This window comes from Sylvia atricapilla, chromosome 1 (genome assembly GCF_009819655.1).
Source record: "Sylvia atricapilla isolate bSylAtr1 chromosome 1, bSylAtr1.pri, whole genome shotgun sequence".
Taxonomy (NCBI): Eukaryota; Metazoa; Chordata; class Aves; order Passeriformes; family Sylviidae; genus Sylvia; species Sylvia atricapilla.
In genome coordinates, this window is record NC_089140.1 from 5,630,024 (window position 1) to 5,646,819 (window position 16,796).

The 16,796-nt window shown below is 47.1% G+C and overlaps 1 protein-coding gene across 1 annotated transcript in view; it reads right to left on the reverse strand.

Annotated features, from left to right (window-relative positions):
• ACVR2B (activin A receptor type 2B) overlaps positions 1–16,635 on the reverse strand; it is a 96,401-nt gene extending 79,766 nt beyond the window's left edge. Inside the window, exons 1-2 of the mRNA XM_066319644.1 lie at positions 16,060–16,635; positions 15,704–15,986 (exon numbers count right to left, since the gene is read on the reverse strand). Coding sequence (XP_066175741.1) covers positions 15,704–15,986; positions 16,060–16,635 — 859 coding nt within the window. The remainder of the gene's footprint in view (positions 1–15,703; positions 15,987–16,059) is intronic.
• Between the last annotated feature and the right edge of the window lie 161 nt (positions 16,636–16,796).

The window sequence follows — 16,796 nt, forward strand, 5'->3', positions numbered from 1 at the left end:
AAGAAAGGAAAAAAAAAGCAGCCAGAACATTTTACTAAGAGGAGGCTCTTGTGGAAGACCTCTCTCAGGAGCTCCCATCAACTCATTCTTGCTGCTTCTTTGAAGCCACATCAACAATGATAATTTAATTTACAGTCCAGATAAAAGACATTTCCAAAGATGTGAGGGGAGGGAGAAGGGGGTTAGTAGGGCATTCCCAGTTTAATTCAGTCCAGCTACCTGCTGCCTGTTTGGGATGTAACTCCTGACAGCTCATCCTCCACCAAACAACAGAGCTGCAGCAGATAACGGTGTCCCAGATACCCAGGGGATGGGGGAGGGACCCTGCAATGGCTATAAATTGCAGCCAAAATGGATCTAATCACAGCAGGTACTGCAAAAAAAAAATGTGGCAAGCTGGTCTTGCTGGGAAGAGGAGATGAGCCTAGGGCCAGGGATGCTCCAGAGGGTTTGATTCAGGTCCCCTCCAGGGCTCTTGGAAGACAAGGAGTGGGAAAAGAAACAAGCAAAAAGCATTGCAAGCATCCACCCATAAACATCTACTTAGGAGTTAGATAAATAACAAAGCTTTCATCAGATGTTGTTTTATGGAGAATAGACTAATTGCAAATTGTCACCAGAACCCAAATGAGCAAGGCAGAAGATCCCCAAATGGTTTGGGTTGGAAGGAACATTACAAGTCAGTTCATTCCTTCCACTATCCCACGTTGCTCCAAGCTCTGTCCAACCTGGCCTTGGACACTTCCAGGGATGGGCAGCCACAGCTTCTCTGGACAATGGAGAGGATTACACCCTCATGGGGAAGAGCAGGGACAGGTTTCTCCAGTTCTAGGCAGGCTCCTCCAGCTGTGAGGAGCAACAGGCATTTGGGGAGGGAAGAGTTCATTGCAAACACAGAAGGATTGGCAGGACCATCACAGCAGGATGATCTCTCCAGTGATGGAGATGCTGGAGGGTCCCTGCCCACAGCCCCCATCACTCCTCTCCTCTACTGAACTGTGAAGATTGACTTCAGCACAGCCTTCCCTGCAAACTGGAGATAAAAATCTGTAAAGATATCCTATCTGTCCCCGAATCTGGCTTTCCTGCCCAGCACTGCTGATGAGCTCAGCAGCAGTGTCCATAAAAATACCCTGGCAAAATCCCTGCACACACACAAGCAAAAAAAAAAAATCCACCAGGCTCAGCTGCTTTTGTTCTGGTAAGTGAGGAAACAATTACTGAAGCTGGAACAGACAACTTCTTGTAAAGAGAAGGAAAGGTGGAGAGGACACAAACAGAAAGCAAAACAACCCAAATAATGAGAGAAGTAGGCAAGTTGCACGAGAAGTGATAAAAGGAAAAGGTTAATCAAGACTCACAAACCAAGCTTGTGTGTCACTTGCTAGTGGCCATGTTTCCCATTAGGAAAAACCTCCTATGAGCACTGAACAAACCAGGATGGACACGGGTATGAACAGGAGGTGACCAACACGAGGCAGGGACAAGTCGAACACCTTAAAGGAGGTGTCTGATCCTGCAGCACCAAGAGAGCTGCTGGCAACAGGGTGGTACCATAAAACAACAAAAACACTCTCTGTTTGAAGGAAGCAAGCAATTACAGACAAACACTGCCTCTGCCCAGCTGACAAGAGCCAACCTGTCCCTGCAGATATGGTGGCATCAGTTCCTGCCCTGTTCTTCCTTCCCAGGGTTTCTCACTACCCCATGAGGAGCTGGAATTTTGCTGCTGCACCCCTCAGGGCCATTTAGAAGATGTAAAACATCGCTTTTCATTTAAAGAAAAATATTTTCCAGCCCTCAAGGAATGGGAAAAGAAATACAAAAAAGCACAAAAACATGATTAATGTGCATTCTTGTACCTGAAACCCCAGAAAACAAAACCAACCTCATTATGTTTGTTGCTGTCTGCTTTCAAGTCCCAATATCTAAAGCCAAGTCTGCAGGTTTTACTGAAAGGGAGGGAGGGAACAGAACAATGAACTCATCACTTCTACCACATTGAAAACAATCTGCTCATCGGACCTGTCTGTCCAGCGTGGTGATGGAAGGGGACGAGCAGCAGTATTTCACACTCCCAGACCCATGGTCTACATCCATAATCAGCTCTCCAGCACCTCCACACGCTTCAGGAGAAGATCCAAGCAGATTTATAGGAGGCTGATTCTGGATTACTAGTCCCCAAGGAAATTTTCCTCCCAACACCCACAAGTCAGAGGTTGATTTATACCCAACCTATAATAGACTGTATCCCTTAGAGACAACTCCTTGCCTTCAATCCCACTGCCATTGCTGAAACTGGAGGTCTGGCTTGGTTTAACAGCTGTAGAGTTTATAAATACCAAAAGCAGCACTCAATTTAGGCTGGAGACAGTTAAACAACCTTAGACCAACAGGATGCCACGCAGCAAGGAGCAGCAATGAGATGATGACACATTCATAACCTAAAGTTTTCATTAAAAGCTCGCAGCCCGAGGAAGCTCACCCCTCCAGAGCAGAAACATTAGGTTCTCCTAAATTACTCAAAGAGCAAATTCTTGCAGGGAGTCTGGGGGAGAGCCCTGATCCATCAGGCAGGAACTGGGGAAGCAGCAGCCAGGGGGTTGCAAATGAGGTGGTGCACAGCCCATCCCTGATGGCACTCAGCACCTCAGCAGGCATCACACAGCAAGCAGCTGCTGGTGTGGTACCAGCATGAGATTGGGAGCCCCTGTAAGCAGATTCAGGGAAAAGCAGGACTCCTGAAAAGAAGTTGCTAGATACCAAAGTCCCTGGATAGAGCTTTCTCCATCTGACAGCACAACACAGTCACTTTTCCAGTTTTTACTTGTTTTTAAAGGTGTAATGTGTCATCTGAGCAGAGCCACAGCACACACATGGACTGACTGCAAAACTAGGCAGTGTTTGTCATATCATCCACCCAGACAGAGGTGATGGACTCCCCAAAACCTAGAGAAGGAAGCTCTGCTGAAGCACAGATCTAACTTACACAGCTGTGCAAAGTCAGATCTAACTGCCAGTAACTGGGAAAGATCCATTTATCCATCCAACTAGAAAAATATCTGCTGGTTAAAGGAACAGCAGTTGAACAAAGAAATGGCAAGCGTTGGCTATGTTTTACAATGCACAAGTCAGAGCCACAAAAATACGTTCCTGAGAGTGCCAACATCCCAATGAAAACAAATCCCAGAACACAAAAACAGGGATAAAAGCACAATACAAACCTCTTTCTTTCCCCCACAGTTCTGCCCCATGACCATGTGCCGCAGAAACAGAAATCTGGCCTGGGTAGAAGGCTTTTATTCCCACCAAAAAAACAATTAAACCCCTTTTGTTTGGGTTTAAAGAAAAAGTAATGCCAACCACTAATAAATTTTGGTTTTGTGGAGTTTTATGGGAGGTTTTTTTATTGTTTAAGAGCACAAACCAAACTGAGTGATTGCTCTTTCCAGAACGTCCCCTCCTACTTCTCAACACGAGATGAGGAGGTTGAACATCCCAGCTCTCATAACCCTTGTCACAATCAGAAGCTTTCTGGGAAAGAAACATCCCAAAAAGAAGAATCCAGCAACTTTTCATCCCATGTCATTTTTCAGACCCTTCTCCTTCATGGGGTTCACGGAGCAGGAAAAGAAAGGGAAGCCATAACATGAATTCAGATACAGAAGTACATTTAAGAAAGCAAGGCACCAAGATTGATTAGAGTGTTCCTCTGCTTTAATAGAGAGCCTAATGATGTCCAAATTATAGCAAAGCTCAATTGTGTAACCAAGGAGCCAAGATTTCATCCTTGATAAGGACATGGATTTCTGTCTCGCAGGAGAAGCCTGCAGTTCACTAACAAAGATGACCTTTTATATTATACCCTTCAAGGCCACAATTAGCTGGAGAAATACTGAACTAACTTGGCAACATGAGTTTTTATACACTGTGCTAATTTTTAGCAGAACCTTGCCAAGACCATTACCATCATCTAACAAGAAAAAAAAAAAAATACAAATATGAACCCCACTGCTCTCCAGACCTAAATTACTTTCCACAATTCAATGCAATTTTAATTAAGATGATTAAATTACAGCAAAAATGATTAAGATGATATTCCACAGCAAACCACTAAAGGTATAACACCTTAATCCAGAAGAACCTGGCATGCACATATTCATGATAAAGTATTCATGAAAAGCTAGAATTTTACACACGAACCAATTCTACATCACTCAAACAATACCTTGGGAGATATTTGTCACAAGAAAAAAAAACCAGTGACATCCATCAACAGAGCACAGTTTTTCCGAGACTACACAAAAAGAAATCTACGTGGAAAAAAAAAAACCTGAAAAGGCTACAATTACTTTGACAATGTTTCTACAGCTAAGAGGAATTTGGGGGTTGAAATAAGTGGTTTCCTTCTCCTTCACAGGGTTCCCAAAATCAATTTTATATGTAATTCTTTTTCTTTTTTTTTTTTTTTTTTATCAGAAGTCAGATAAGAAGTGCATGTGAAATCAGGTCACTGCAATAATCATGTACATGGTACATTTCCACTATTGCCTATTAACTATGAGGTTTAAATGAATGAGCCAAGTCTCAGATCCATATTTCACCAGTGGAAATTATTAATATAAACATAGCACAGCTCAGGTTTTAACCTCACCATCCAACTGGGCCTAGTCTCCTTTGGAGAAGGGTAAATGGCATTAAATTAACAGACAGGGTTCAAAAGGCAGCTACATGGAGGCATGGATTCCATTAAGACTGGGAAAAGCTCTTAATGGAATAGGATAGGAGCCCTGGACATCGGGTAGCTGCTTGTGGTGGACCAGCACTGGATAAATCCAAGGTTGTGATCTTCAAGGAATGGTAACTCCAGCGTGTCTTTTTAAAAAGCTGTGCCACTGTGATGAAAAGGAGTGACAAGCCAGCTACTTGCAGGTGCAATCTTCTGGAAACCCTCCAGGGCAGCAGGGGAAAGTGGAAGAGCTCTGCAAAGAGGAGGCTGTAACCCCAAATTGTGTTGGAAGTTGTGGCTGGACACATGAGAAGGTACCAAGTGAAGAAGCTCTGGACCTCTCTAACCCCAAGGCTGACCCAAGGGGCTTTGCAGAGTTGACTGCATCAGATTAAAGTCCCACAAAGATGCAGATCGATTCCCAAAATGATGCCACATGTTGCATCTGAGACTTATTTTTGCACCTCTTCTCTGGGACAAGAGAGCTCCTAGCCCTCGAGATGGGGAGAGGGGTGAAAATCATCAAAAAGTAAAAGGAAAGAAGAAAGGAAACCTGCATATTGCATCGCATGGCCATACTAGGGAGCTACTAACACCTAAATCACACATTCAGGATACAAAACCCTCGGAAAGCTCACAGAGAACAAGTGAATTAGAGAAACTGAATGGTTTTGGGTGGTTTTTTTGGTTGGTTGGTTGGTTGGTGTGTTTAATTAATATAGCTCTGAATGGCTCAGCCACTGCACAGCTTCCCCTCCGTTGTAATGGATCTGCTGAGGGGTGAGCCCCACTCCAGGTGAGAGGTTAACTTCATATTTTTCTTAATCAGATGAAGAAAAACATAAACCGAGAAAGATAAGATTCCAACATAAATCCTCCACCAAGGCTGCAATGAAATAACTCTTTTGTTTAATTATTACTAGCTGGATCGGCGAACGCGGGATCGCGATGGACAGAGAGCAGCTGTTCCTACAACAGAAAGACATTCATCTTCCCTTCTCGGGACCCTGAAACTCTATCAACAATGCCTGTAAAACGACTCTCGGCTCCCCCCTCGCCCAGTTTTTGCCTGTCTTTCATATTCAGACCTATTTTTAGCCCAACTTTATTTTGTTGTGCCACACTTCAAAGCTATGCATTTTGGCTGCCTCGAAACCATCTCCATGTACAAAAAGCATCGGGGATGTCAACGGGGAGACCCTGGGGTGCAGGAGAAGGGCACATCCCTGGCTCAGGGTCTCTTCTTTCACCAGGGATTCATTGAGAAGGAGCCTACAGACACAGTTACCCAGACAGATACACTTGCATCTCGTTTACCTCCTCAGCTCACAGTTACCTTGGAGGGCTTCTTTCAGCTGCTACATAATAAATAGCCGATCCCTGCACGGGAAAGGAAATTCTATTACCGATTAAGAGAAAAAAGTTTCTGGTGTTTGCTTTCAGCAGCGCTAACTCTGTCCCATTAGATGATAGCAGGAACTATTTATCTAGAGGAAACTTTCTACAGCAATAGAAATTAGCTGTGAAAGCCTTCCGTAGTTATCTAAGGCACAACATAAATGTTAAAACATCGTCGAGGAACGGGCACGTGCAGCCAATTTCTGGCCAATATGAACAGGTAAAGTGTCAGGGCATCAGGGGACAACAGCCCTGGGGACAGCACATTCATTGGGGAGGGGTTTTTTTTTCCCTTTCCTTTTCTTCTTTTTTTTTGCATCCAGCAAAATTCAGGCTAGATGAGTTTGGTGCCACCAAATTGTGCCCACGAGAGGAAATGTCCAGAGACACCAAGTGTGCTCATCAGAGGGCTCCATCAGCCACTGCTGGTCTTTGTCACATACCCAAAGAAACCTGGAAACTGGGACTGGAGAGACATCGTGTTGTTTCAAACACTGTAAAAGGTGATTAAAACCTACACAGGGATTTCTTGTTATTACTGAGCCTTCTACAGGGCCCAGCTTCATGATTTCACTTTACATGATTTCATGATTTCACTTTACAGAGATGCTCCAGGAGCCTGAGGAAGAGCCTATGGCAGTAAAATAACAGCAATCAGATCAAGACATTCACCTCCATGAGTTTGGGGTTGTTGGGAGGATTGGTTTTTTTTTGCTTTTTTAGGTTTGCTTTTGGGGGGGAAGGAAGTTGGGGGTTGTGTTTTGGTTTGGGTTTCTTTTAAACACTTGTCTTTGAAATATTTCAAAGGAAGCCCAGGAGCATGGAAGATGCAGCTCAGTGGCAGGGCACACACCCTGAGACACCATCCCCACCTGAGGCTCCACACAGAGATGGTGATGCCACACCAGAATTCTCCAGAGGCTCCAGAATTCTCACCAGACCTGGGCACTCAATTCCACACCACACCTGACAGCAGCCAGAGCCAGCATCCCATAATCACCAAGCACCAAACCCCACCATCCTGCTTCAGGTTGTGCTAAGCTTTATCTAGTTCCCAGGCTCCTTACATAAAAAGGAATTTCATAGCAGGGAACTGTTCCAGGTGTGTCAGCACCAGTGCCTATTGCCCACCACAAAAACTCACTTTTTAGGAGCCGACCAGGTGAGAGTTTTCCAGCACAACTGCAACAGGAATTCGAAAAAAAATGCCTTACCCCAGCCATAAGAATGTGCTTTAACAGAAATTTTCCTATAAAACTAAAGGTGCTTGATAAGCTGTGGGTGCATGTGAAAGCAAAGGATTATGAGTTCAAACTTTTGTGCACCCGGGAGCTGCCCAATAGCTGCCGCCAGGCTGTAACTGGATACTCTCACCACAAAAACCCAAGGACAACTGAATTTCTCAGCCTGCAAATATACAGGGGAATTAGCATTCTTAACCCATTAATTACCCTCAGGAGCTAAAGCGGCCGTACAAATCCCATTGTTCCAGTTGCCATACTGAGGGGGCCAAAAAAAAACAAAACACAAAGACTTGGAGAAAGAAGAGAGCTGGGAGCCTGAAGGTTGCATTGCCATGGCTCGGTTGTCCCAAGAGTGAGACCAAGGTTACCACCAGGATAACCACAAACCTGTGCTTTGCTGAGCAGCTGCATCCCAAGCCAACTGCAGTTTCCCTCTGCTGAGTACAGGGGCTCCTGCAAATCCATGTGGCAAGGCAAAGCCAATACCTTCTCACCTATGGAACTCACTGGCTCCTCCAAAACCTGTGCCACAGCCTCCTCATAACTTTCCTGTTGTAAAGCTCAGCTTGTTGCCTCAGAGAAAGGCCTGGACATCACCTGTGCAAAGCTCAAATGCCCTTTTTTTCCAGAAGAAGAAAGTATCAGTAGCGAACAGAGCAAGTGGAGGGGAGACTTTGCAGACAGCTCATCCAAACTGCAGCAGCAGCCACCAGCCCTCAGAAGCAACCCAGAGACTGCAAAGCGTAAGAACAGCACTAAAAGGGCTTTTAAAACCCTGTAATATTCTCATTTTCTGAAATACTTTTTAAAAGACACAAGAAAGGAGACAAGTTTTGATTGAACATCTCTTCACTTCAAACCCATGGCTGCACTCTTCCCTCCGCAGGAATTCAAAGCAGTCAGCAAAGGTGAATTATGTATAAGCAAAGTATTCCTAAAAGCCAAATTTTAGAAGTTGCACCCATTACACAAGCCATTTTTAAATAGCTAAATGTCGAAGAAAAGAACAGTTAGTGACCTAGATTGACCATTTGATAGATCAGGCACAAATGGAGCTAACTTTATCCCTCTCATCCACTCAAAGGCTTATCATCTCACACCTCAGAGAATAAATTAGGAAGACGCATTACATTAGCACTACGGCACCGCACAGAAAATTTAAATTCTGCTACCATAAAGAAAACACGTTCTATAATGGGAAAAAGCTTTAAAAACAAGACAAATAAATATTATTTTTAAGGCAGAGGCAAGTCACAGCACCCTAAGACCCTAGAGTGTAGCTACTATGGAATTTTTGAAGTGACAACCTTCTGCTGCTGTGGTTGGGAGCCATTCAGAACAGGTATGGGATTTGGGGTTGGTCTGGAAAGTGCCAGAAACAAAAACTCATTTCCCCCAGGTTTTGTTTATTTCTCTGCAAACCTGACAAGCAACACATTCCATCTCCAGCTTTACTGGAAAGGATTACCTCACTCCTCTGCTCCAGGAGCATTCTTTTTCTTTCTCCCTCCTCACACAAAGGTACTTATTAGACATAAAGAGTCCAGTTCAAAATCCAGATCTAAATTTGCATTAGTACTCACTTTAGTGAAAACTAATGGAGCTCAGATTGTAAAGCACTGAATCTTTTTTATGCATTTGCTTTTTTATTCTCTGCATTTAAAGAGGATACACTTGCACACTATACATTACTATGAGATTGAGACAGGGAAAAAAAAACCAACAAAATTATACATCTGGTTTAATAAAATTACCAGAACATTCTATTTTTCCCAGTGAATTGAATTCCAGGTGGACAAAAAGGGATAATGCAGTGCTCAGAGCACCAACCAAGAGGATGGGGAGCAGTGCCCTTGCCCTGCCACTGACTTCCAAGATCTCAGAGAAGTCACTCCCACCAGGGAAGATGTGGTAGATTTTTGTTATGCTCCCAGATTAAACCTCCAGAGATACAACTTTCACTTCTAGAAAATATTTTCCAAGCTTGATTTCAGCTCCTTAACATACCCCAAACCCATCATGAAGGTCAAAAAGGATGCTCCAGGCTGCCTCTCACTCTGCAGCCAGGCCTGAGCAATCCTCTGAGCAGAGTCCGAAACTGAATCTGTGGTGAAATGTCACACCAAGGTGGAAATCCTGGAATTATTGATGAGAAACGGGTCATTCACATCTTCCTCAGCCAGGCACAAACAGGCTGCTCCTCCTTTCTCTGCGTTTCTTTTTTGCACACCTGTATGCATGAGCCAGAGCCTGCTTGCAGGCAGCCCAACCTAAGAGAAAAGGATCTTTCCAAGACTGAAAATACACCAACCACCTCCAGCACAGCCACCAGAAGAAAAGAAATTCAAAAATCACATAAGGTGGACAGAGCACACTCAGGTTTACCCCATACAGAAACAGTTCTTCATGCAGATTATTCTTTCAGTACAAAATACCTGGTGTGACCTTGGCTGAGCCGCTTCATGATGCAGCAGGGAGCACTTGCAGACAGAATTTTCTCCCTCTTGGCCCCTCTGCTCAGGGTTTTTGGGGCAGGGACCTTCTCTCTACACAAACAGCACTTTGCAAAAAGAGGAGCCATATTTTTTCTGAGGCACCTAGGCACCAGCAACAGATTTTTTTCTTAAGTAGCATGATGGACCAATGCCACATGCAATAACCTAATCAGAGTAAAAGACTCAAATACTGGCAAAATAAGAGGCACTTGTGTGCTGGAGGGAAGCATATTATTATTTTACAGTGTTGTACAGTGTACACTGACAATTGCTGCTCTTAACTTTTAGTTTGAATTGAAGCTATACCACAGTAAAGGAGGAAGATGATAAGAGAGAAAAGAACATGAAATTGGTGAAAAAGACGAACAATTATATTAAAATCTAAGCATAAAATGTGCTGGGTCTGCAGAATGCAGGCAGAGTGTTTCATCTTTACCTCTTTGCCCCTCTGACTTCAGTGGCTCCAAGAAGCCTTACAAAGAAGACTGGGAGAGAGTGATACATATATTTCTAATATACCTTAAAGGAACAAATGAATAATGAGATACAACATTATTTCAGAATGAAGTAATAATGAAGAGAAGAGATTAGACATTAGTTGATCCTCAATGGTTAATGGAGGGGAAAGGGAAGAGGAAGAGTAGAGCTTATACTGGTGAATACTTCAGCCACAAACACCTCTCTTAAACACATCCAATTGCACTGATGTGAAAATCACCACATGAAGGAACAGGCAAAAAAGAGCTTAAGTGGGAACAGGGTGCAGAATGCCAAGTGCTACACTGAATAATTCAGATCCAGGCAGCGCTATTGGCCAGGCAGGAAAATCACACTCCCCTGCTAGTTTTAAAATCAAAGGCCAAGAAGGGATAAAAGAGAAAGACAACACCTCTTTAAAGCAGAGATTACACTCTGCGGTTCCCATTTCCCAAGTTCCCACAACGTTTTGTTGCAGGGGGAGCGCTGGAGGCCGGGGGCTGCGGTGGTGCCAAGGCACAGCACCTCACTGCACAGCCCAGAGCCCGCTGAGGGACCTGGGCAACTCGGCCACCTGCCCTGGTGACACCAGCAGCAAGAAAATGCCAACTCTGCAGCAGCCCTGACTCCCCAAGCTGCCTCCAGGAGACTTTCTCAGTGCACAAGCATTTCTCCAGTTGCCTGAAGGCAAGACCCCATCAGGGTTTTCCCGTGGGTCTAGACCACCACTGAACTCCTGCAGGCTTTCTCCTCTGCCTGTACCCTTCCCAAATTACAGCCACACTTTTCCAGTGCCAGCTGGCAAGGCTGGACACACGGATTTCCAGGCAAGGGCTGGGAAGCACCATAAGGAGATGTCAAGAGCATCAGGGTCTTTCCTTGGCTGAGGAGTCATCAAGGCACTGTCACATCTTTCAGACCACTGTCCTGGGTGTGTTTGATAGAAAGGTGTTACATTTTATGGGGCTTGAGAGATCCTGTGCTCCTAAAATCTCATTTAATTCTGACTATTCTGGTTCAGCATCACAAGGTCAACTGCTTTTAACACTAAATTTTAGAAACGTTTCTAAAAGCAGGTCCTGGAGCATGACACCTTCTGCTACAAGGCCCCAAACATGGAGCAACTTTGACTTCTATTCATTTTATTTTAAAGGTGTCCTGGCTTTCTAGGAACAAGCAACTTTTGCCTTTGGGCAGAGCACACAAACACACCCCTGACGTGTTCAGAGCCTCAAAAATTCTCTGCCATCCACCTCCTTCACCCTTGATAAATAAAGATAAGCACCCCTTGGTTCCTTTTACACCTGCAACACTTCTGCAGGAGCCCCACCCCATGGAGAGGCACGATGCAAAGCACAGCAGCAGGATTCCTGAGCCTGTCCCACCATCCCATACCAACATTTCAAAAGGTGCCTTCTTCCATCTCAGCCTGTGCACTGCTCCTGCCCCCCAGAGCTGGAGAAGGCAGGGAGCCCTCCTAGGCTGATCTGCAAAGCAAGGAGTGTGTGCATGGGGATGGAGGGAAATGGTGGGAGGGAGAGAGAAAAGAGAACAAAACCAACAACAAAACAGAAAAGAAAAGGGGAGGAAAAAAAAAAAAAAAGGGTGGGGGAGTGGGGAAGGAAGGAAAAAACTAGTGAGGCTGGCCTGCTTCTTTCTTCTCTACCATCTATTCAGTGTCAGCAGGGGAGGTCCACAACTGTTGCGTCACATGGAGCACAAAAAAACCTGACAAGCGTGTTTTAGCTGACGGAGAGCAGAGTGGACAGGAGGCTGGTGACAGCTCCGACGCGGGCACTGCGAGCCCTCCGCTTTAATTGGCTGCTTCTTCCATCGCATCCAGCGAGCAGGAGCCTGACAGCCTGCACGGGCTGCTCAAAGGCACCAGCAATGGCAGAAATTTCAGCCTGTAAATACTTTCGTTAACTCCCCAGACCTCTGCTCTGGTGCAGGGATACAGGATTTTTAATGCTGCTTGGTCCACAGGCGGCAGAGGGAAGATGCTTCGAAATGGAGAGGGAGGAGGAGGAGGGAGCTAAACCACAGGTGGTGCAAGACCTGGAGAGGTGTTTATAAATAATGTCACTAAAAATAATACACTGATCACTGGCATCTCTAACGCAGCATTTTCTTCTCCACAGAACTCTGCCAGTGGTTATCTCGGTGGTATAATTATCTGGATTTGATAGCAGATTAAAAAAAAAACATATATATCCTAAACACCTGTTCAAGAGTTTTGTGTTTTTAAAGGCCATTGCCATTAACCTTGGGCCACGCACTTCATTGTGTTTAATTAGCAAGCTAATGAAGCCAGTTTTATTCCCTTTCTCAAGCACAAGAGGATAAATACAAGACAGTGAAAGAGGAGACCAGATCCATCTGCAGCACAGTTCATTGCTGCATGGCATTACTTAAACTTGCACCGAAATAAAAGTAATGTAATGGCTTGGAAAACATGTTAGCAATGCATTCTGCAAGACAAATCCTTTTACACCTTCTGTATTTTCTGAAGCTCATCGATTAAAACATGATTTCTGAACATTTGGGCTGCAGAGAATTTGCAAACAAAGGGCTAAAAATAAACATAATGTTTTCCTCAATGAATCCTCAGTATTCCAAAAAATTAAGCATAACAGATTTTATTTTTTTTTTTAAAGAACAGCAGCCTGTGCTTGCTTTGTTACAGCCAGCCAAGGTAGAGATGAGAAGCATCAACAATGGAGGTCAAGCGATTTTCGAAAAGCCCACCACTTTCACAGAGCCCGAACATGTACACACACAAAAGACATACTTTGAGCAAAGCCCAGTGCTCTGAATCCCAGCAACACGTTCCAACTTTGGGTATCTCAGCTTGGTTTCCTCTTTTTCCCTCCCCCCCCCTTTTTTTTTTACTGAACAGCTCTAGGAAAAACTGGACAATGAAGATCACGTTGATAAATGCTCATAAATATCACAAGAAAGGCTTTAAAAAGAGGGAGGGATCTACAGAACGGCTAATGCACTGATTTAGTGATTCAAGAGGACCTTTCCAAATAAACAGAATTATATTCATTTTCTGGGGTTTCTTTACTGTATTTTCAGGAGGGGTGAAAAAATTCAGCATAGGTATGCCCTGTCAGATTATCTTTTTCATAACATGATTCATTTAAGATGCTTTCAGGGTGCTATTTTTTTTTTTTTTAAGCAATTGCTTTTTTTTCCCTCCAACTTAGATTTCAGTCACTCTGTGCACAGAGCCATAGGATCAGGTTAAATACCAAAACCAAACCAAACAAAAACCCAACGCCATACCCAAAACAAAACCAAAAAAATCCGGAAGCCATCTCTTTTATTGAATCACCCGAGATAAAAGGATTCCAAGATTTATGGAAAGAAAATACATTGACCATAAATCTCCTTTATGCACATAATAGAATTTTCCAGCCAGGAGAGCTGTTGTGATGATAGCAACGCCGAGCACCAGGAATGCTGCTGGCACACACACACCACCCCCCCACTTCCAAAATACCTGCTCTCCTCAGCGCTGCTATGTAAATACAAACCCGCACAACCCCCTTCTCCCAACACATGGAAACAAGCTGCGTACAAGTGTCCCAGCCATCAAATAAAAAAAGCCCGAGCTGGCTTTGCTCACTAAGACATTAATTTAATTTTTTTTAATGTTTATTGTCCGCTCTCTTTTTATTGCCACTCGCACGCACTGTCGGTGTGACTTAAAAAAAAAAAAAATGATAAAAAATAATGAAGCGCTGGCACCGCCGGTAATGGCAGAGGCAGGCGGTGGCAGCGCATATTTAATGGGCACTCGGAACAAAGGAAGCCCGGCTGCAGGAGCGCCCCGGGGCCGGCTCCGCGCCCGCTCCCCCCGCTCCGCGCCGGGCAGCGCCTTCCCCGGGCCGGGGGACACGGGCACGGGCACGCAGCGCCCGGGAAAACCCCCCGCCCCAGCCACCATCTGCCACGGGTGATGGCAAAGCCGCCGGGAACTCCCCGGCTGCCCATCGCCGAGCGGGCACGGCTGCAGCAGCATCGCTGCCTCCCTCCCGCACGCTGCCCCCCGGGAACCCCCCGGCCGGGAACAGCCTCCCCTGGGCCCCGGAGGCCTCCCGCGTCCCCCCAGCCCCCGGCCGGGACATGGACGGGACGGAACGAGTCACTGCCCAGCGCCGGCCCGGGGGGCTGCGGGCTCAGCCCCGGGGGGGTCGTGGTCACCAGGCAAAGAGGGGGAGGCAAAATTGTTGCCGCACCGCTTTCTCCCGAGGAAAATGAAGGGATAATAATAATAAAATAGGGGAAATAATAATAATAATAATAATAATAATAATATAAACAATAATTAAAAACAAGGAGAGAGAGTGGGGGAGCGCGGGGATTCCAGCGTGCCCGCGTTTTCAGTGCCCCCGAGGGTTGCGGGATTGGGCACCCCATGGAGACCCCTCCCCTCCCCAAGCGCTGCCGGGTGTCCCCTCCAAGTCCCCCGGCCGTGCCCGGGCTTTGGGCGAACTTCCACTCGCGTCCCTCGGCACGACGCGCACCCCGCGGGTTGGAGATGAAGTTTGGGGGCCAGCCCACGTCCGTAAAGTGAATGGGATGAAGAGGATACACAATAAACAACCCTCCTCCGCCGCGGAAGCCTCCTCCGGAGGGATGCTCCCCAGGCACCCCCGCCGCACACACCCCCTTTTTCCCAACTTTCTCCCGGCTCCCCCACGGAGCCGCCAGTCCCAATAGGCTCGTTCCGTGCTAACCCCTATGGGACCGCGGCGTCCCGGGGGGCTGATGGAGAACCGGGGGGGTCCCCTTCGGGGAGGAGCGGGGGGTCCCTCACACCCCACGAGTTACACAACCGCAGCCCGGCAGGAGCCGAGCGCACACTGGCCACTACCTGAGGGACTCCGCACCATTCCGGAGCGACCCCAGGTCTCCTCCCGCGCTCCCAACTTGTCCCCCGCCTTGCAACCTCCTCGGCTTCTCCCCCACGCCCCTGCCCAGAAGTAAATGGCCATTTTTGCAAAGTTTCCCTCGAGATCGCGCCGTGTTTACATTGCCATGAATTCCCACAGGCTGCCTGGAGGGAACAAAAAGCAGCACGGGAAGGGCTCGTCCTGCGAGCAGGGAGAAAACGGAGAGAGGGAGGGCGAGGGAAGTGAAAAGAGAAAAAAAAAATAACGATAATAATAATTATAATAATAAAAGAAATAAAGCCGATGCAGGGGTGGGGGGATTCCCCAGCTCGCGTGCTCTGCTCTGCTCCGGAGGCTGCTGGAGGGTGGCTGCAAATAACCGCACGGCCCATTCATTCTGCGTTTGGATACGCGACCGGAGCCCGAGCGGGAGGTAAACACGCCGAAAGCTCTTACCTGCACAGAAAGTTCCCCAGAGCACGGCGAAAGTCAGCACGAAGCAAACATAGTCCTTTACTTTTTTTTTTTTTTTTCCCCTCGCGTGCACCTCTACCCCAAGGGAAGCAAAAATAAAAATAAAAAGATCGAGCGCGTGAAAAGAGGGGGGGAAGAAGCGCGGCTCTGCCTTCCCTTCGCTCTCAAAAAAGAAAAAAAGAAGAAAAAAATCCTGGAGGTAAGGGGGTGGGAAAAAGAAAAAGAAAAAAAAAAAACAACAACAACAAGAAAATCGGATTAATTCCTTCGCAGTTGCAAAATTATCCAGTGGAGACGAACAGACCCGGACGGTTCGACCTGCTCCTGCCCGGCCCCACCGTTCGCTCCCAGCTTTCCAAGAGTTTCTTTCGCTGGGCTTTTGTGCTGGGAGCGCGGCGTGCACCACACACCGACTCCCCCTCCTCCTCCTCCTCCTCCTCTTCCCCTTCCCCCTCCTCCTCCTCCTCCCGACCCAGCCCCTCCGGCTCCCCCAGCAGCGAGGGGCGAGCGCGCACACGCCCCCGCCCCCCCCGCGCGCTTCCCGCGCAGTGCCCGCGCAGCCGCGCGCCTTGCGCGCTCCCCCCGATCCCCCGCGCACGCACACGCGCATCCCCCCCTTCCCCTTCCTCCTCCTCCTCCTCCTCCTCCTCTTCCTCCTCGCCGCGCACCCCACGCGCGCTCCCCGCGCCAGCGGCAGGAGCGGGACCGTGCGCGGTTCGTACGGAGCCCGCATCCCGGGAGGCTGCGGAGCGGCAGGCAAGGGCCGGCGGAGGGGGCGCGGGGCGGCCGCGGGGCGCCGGAGGAGAGGGAGGAGGAGGAGGGTGAGGAGGGTGAGGAGGAGGAGGCGGCGGGGGGCCGCGGCATCGCGGGGCTGCGCGGGGCGGCGGGCGCGGAGGCGCGGCGGGAGGTGCCATGTGCGGGATGGGGAGGCGGGAGAATAAAATAAAACAAAACACAGCGTGGAGAGGGAAAGGGAGGTTTGATGGGGGGGTGTTGTTATTGTTGTTGTTGTTGTGTTGGGGTTTTCTTTTAATAATTAAAAAAAAAAAAAAAAAAGAAAAAAAAAACCCTGAAC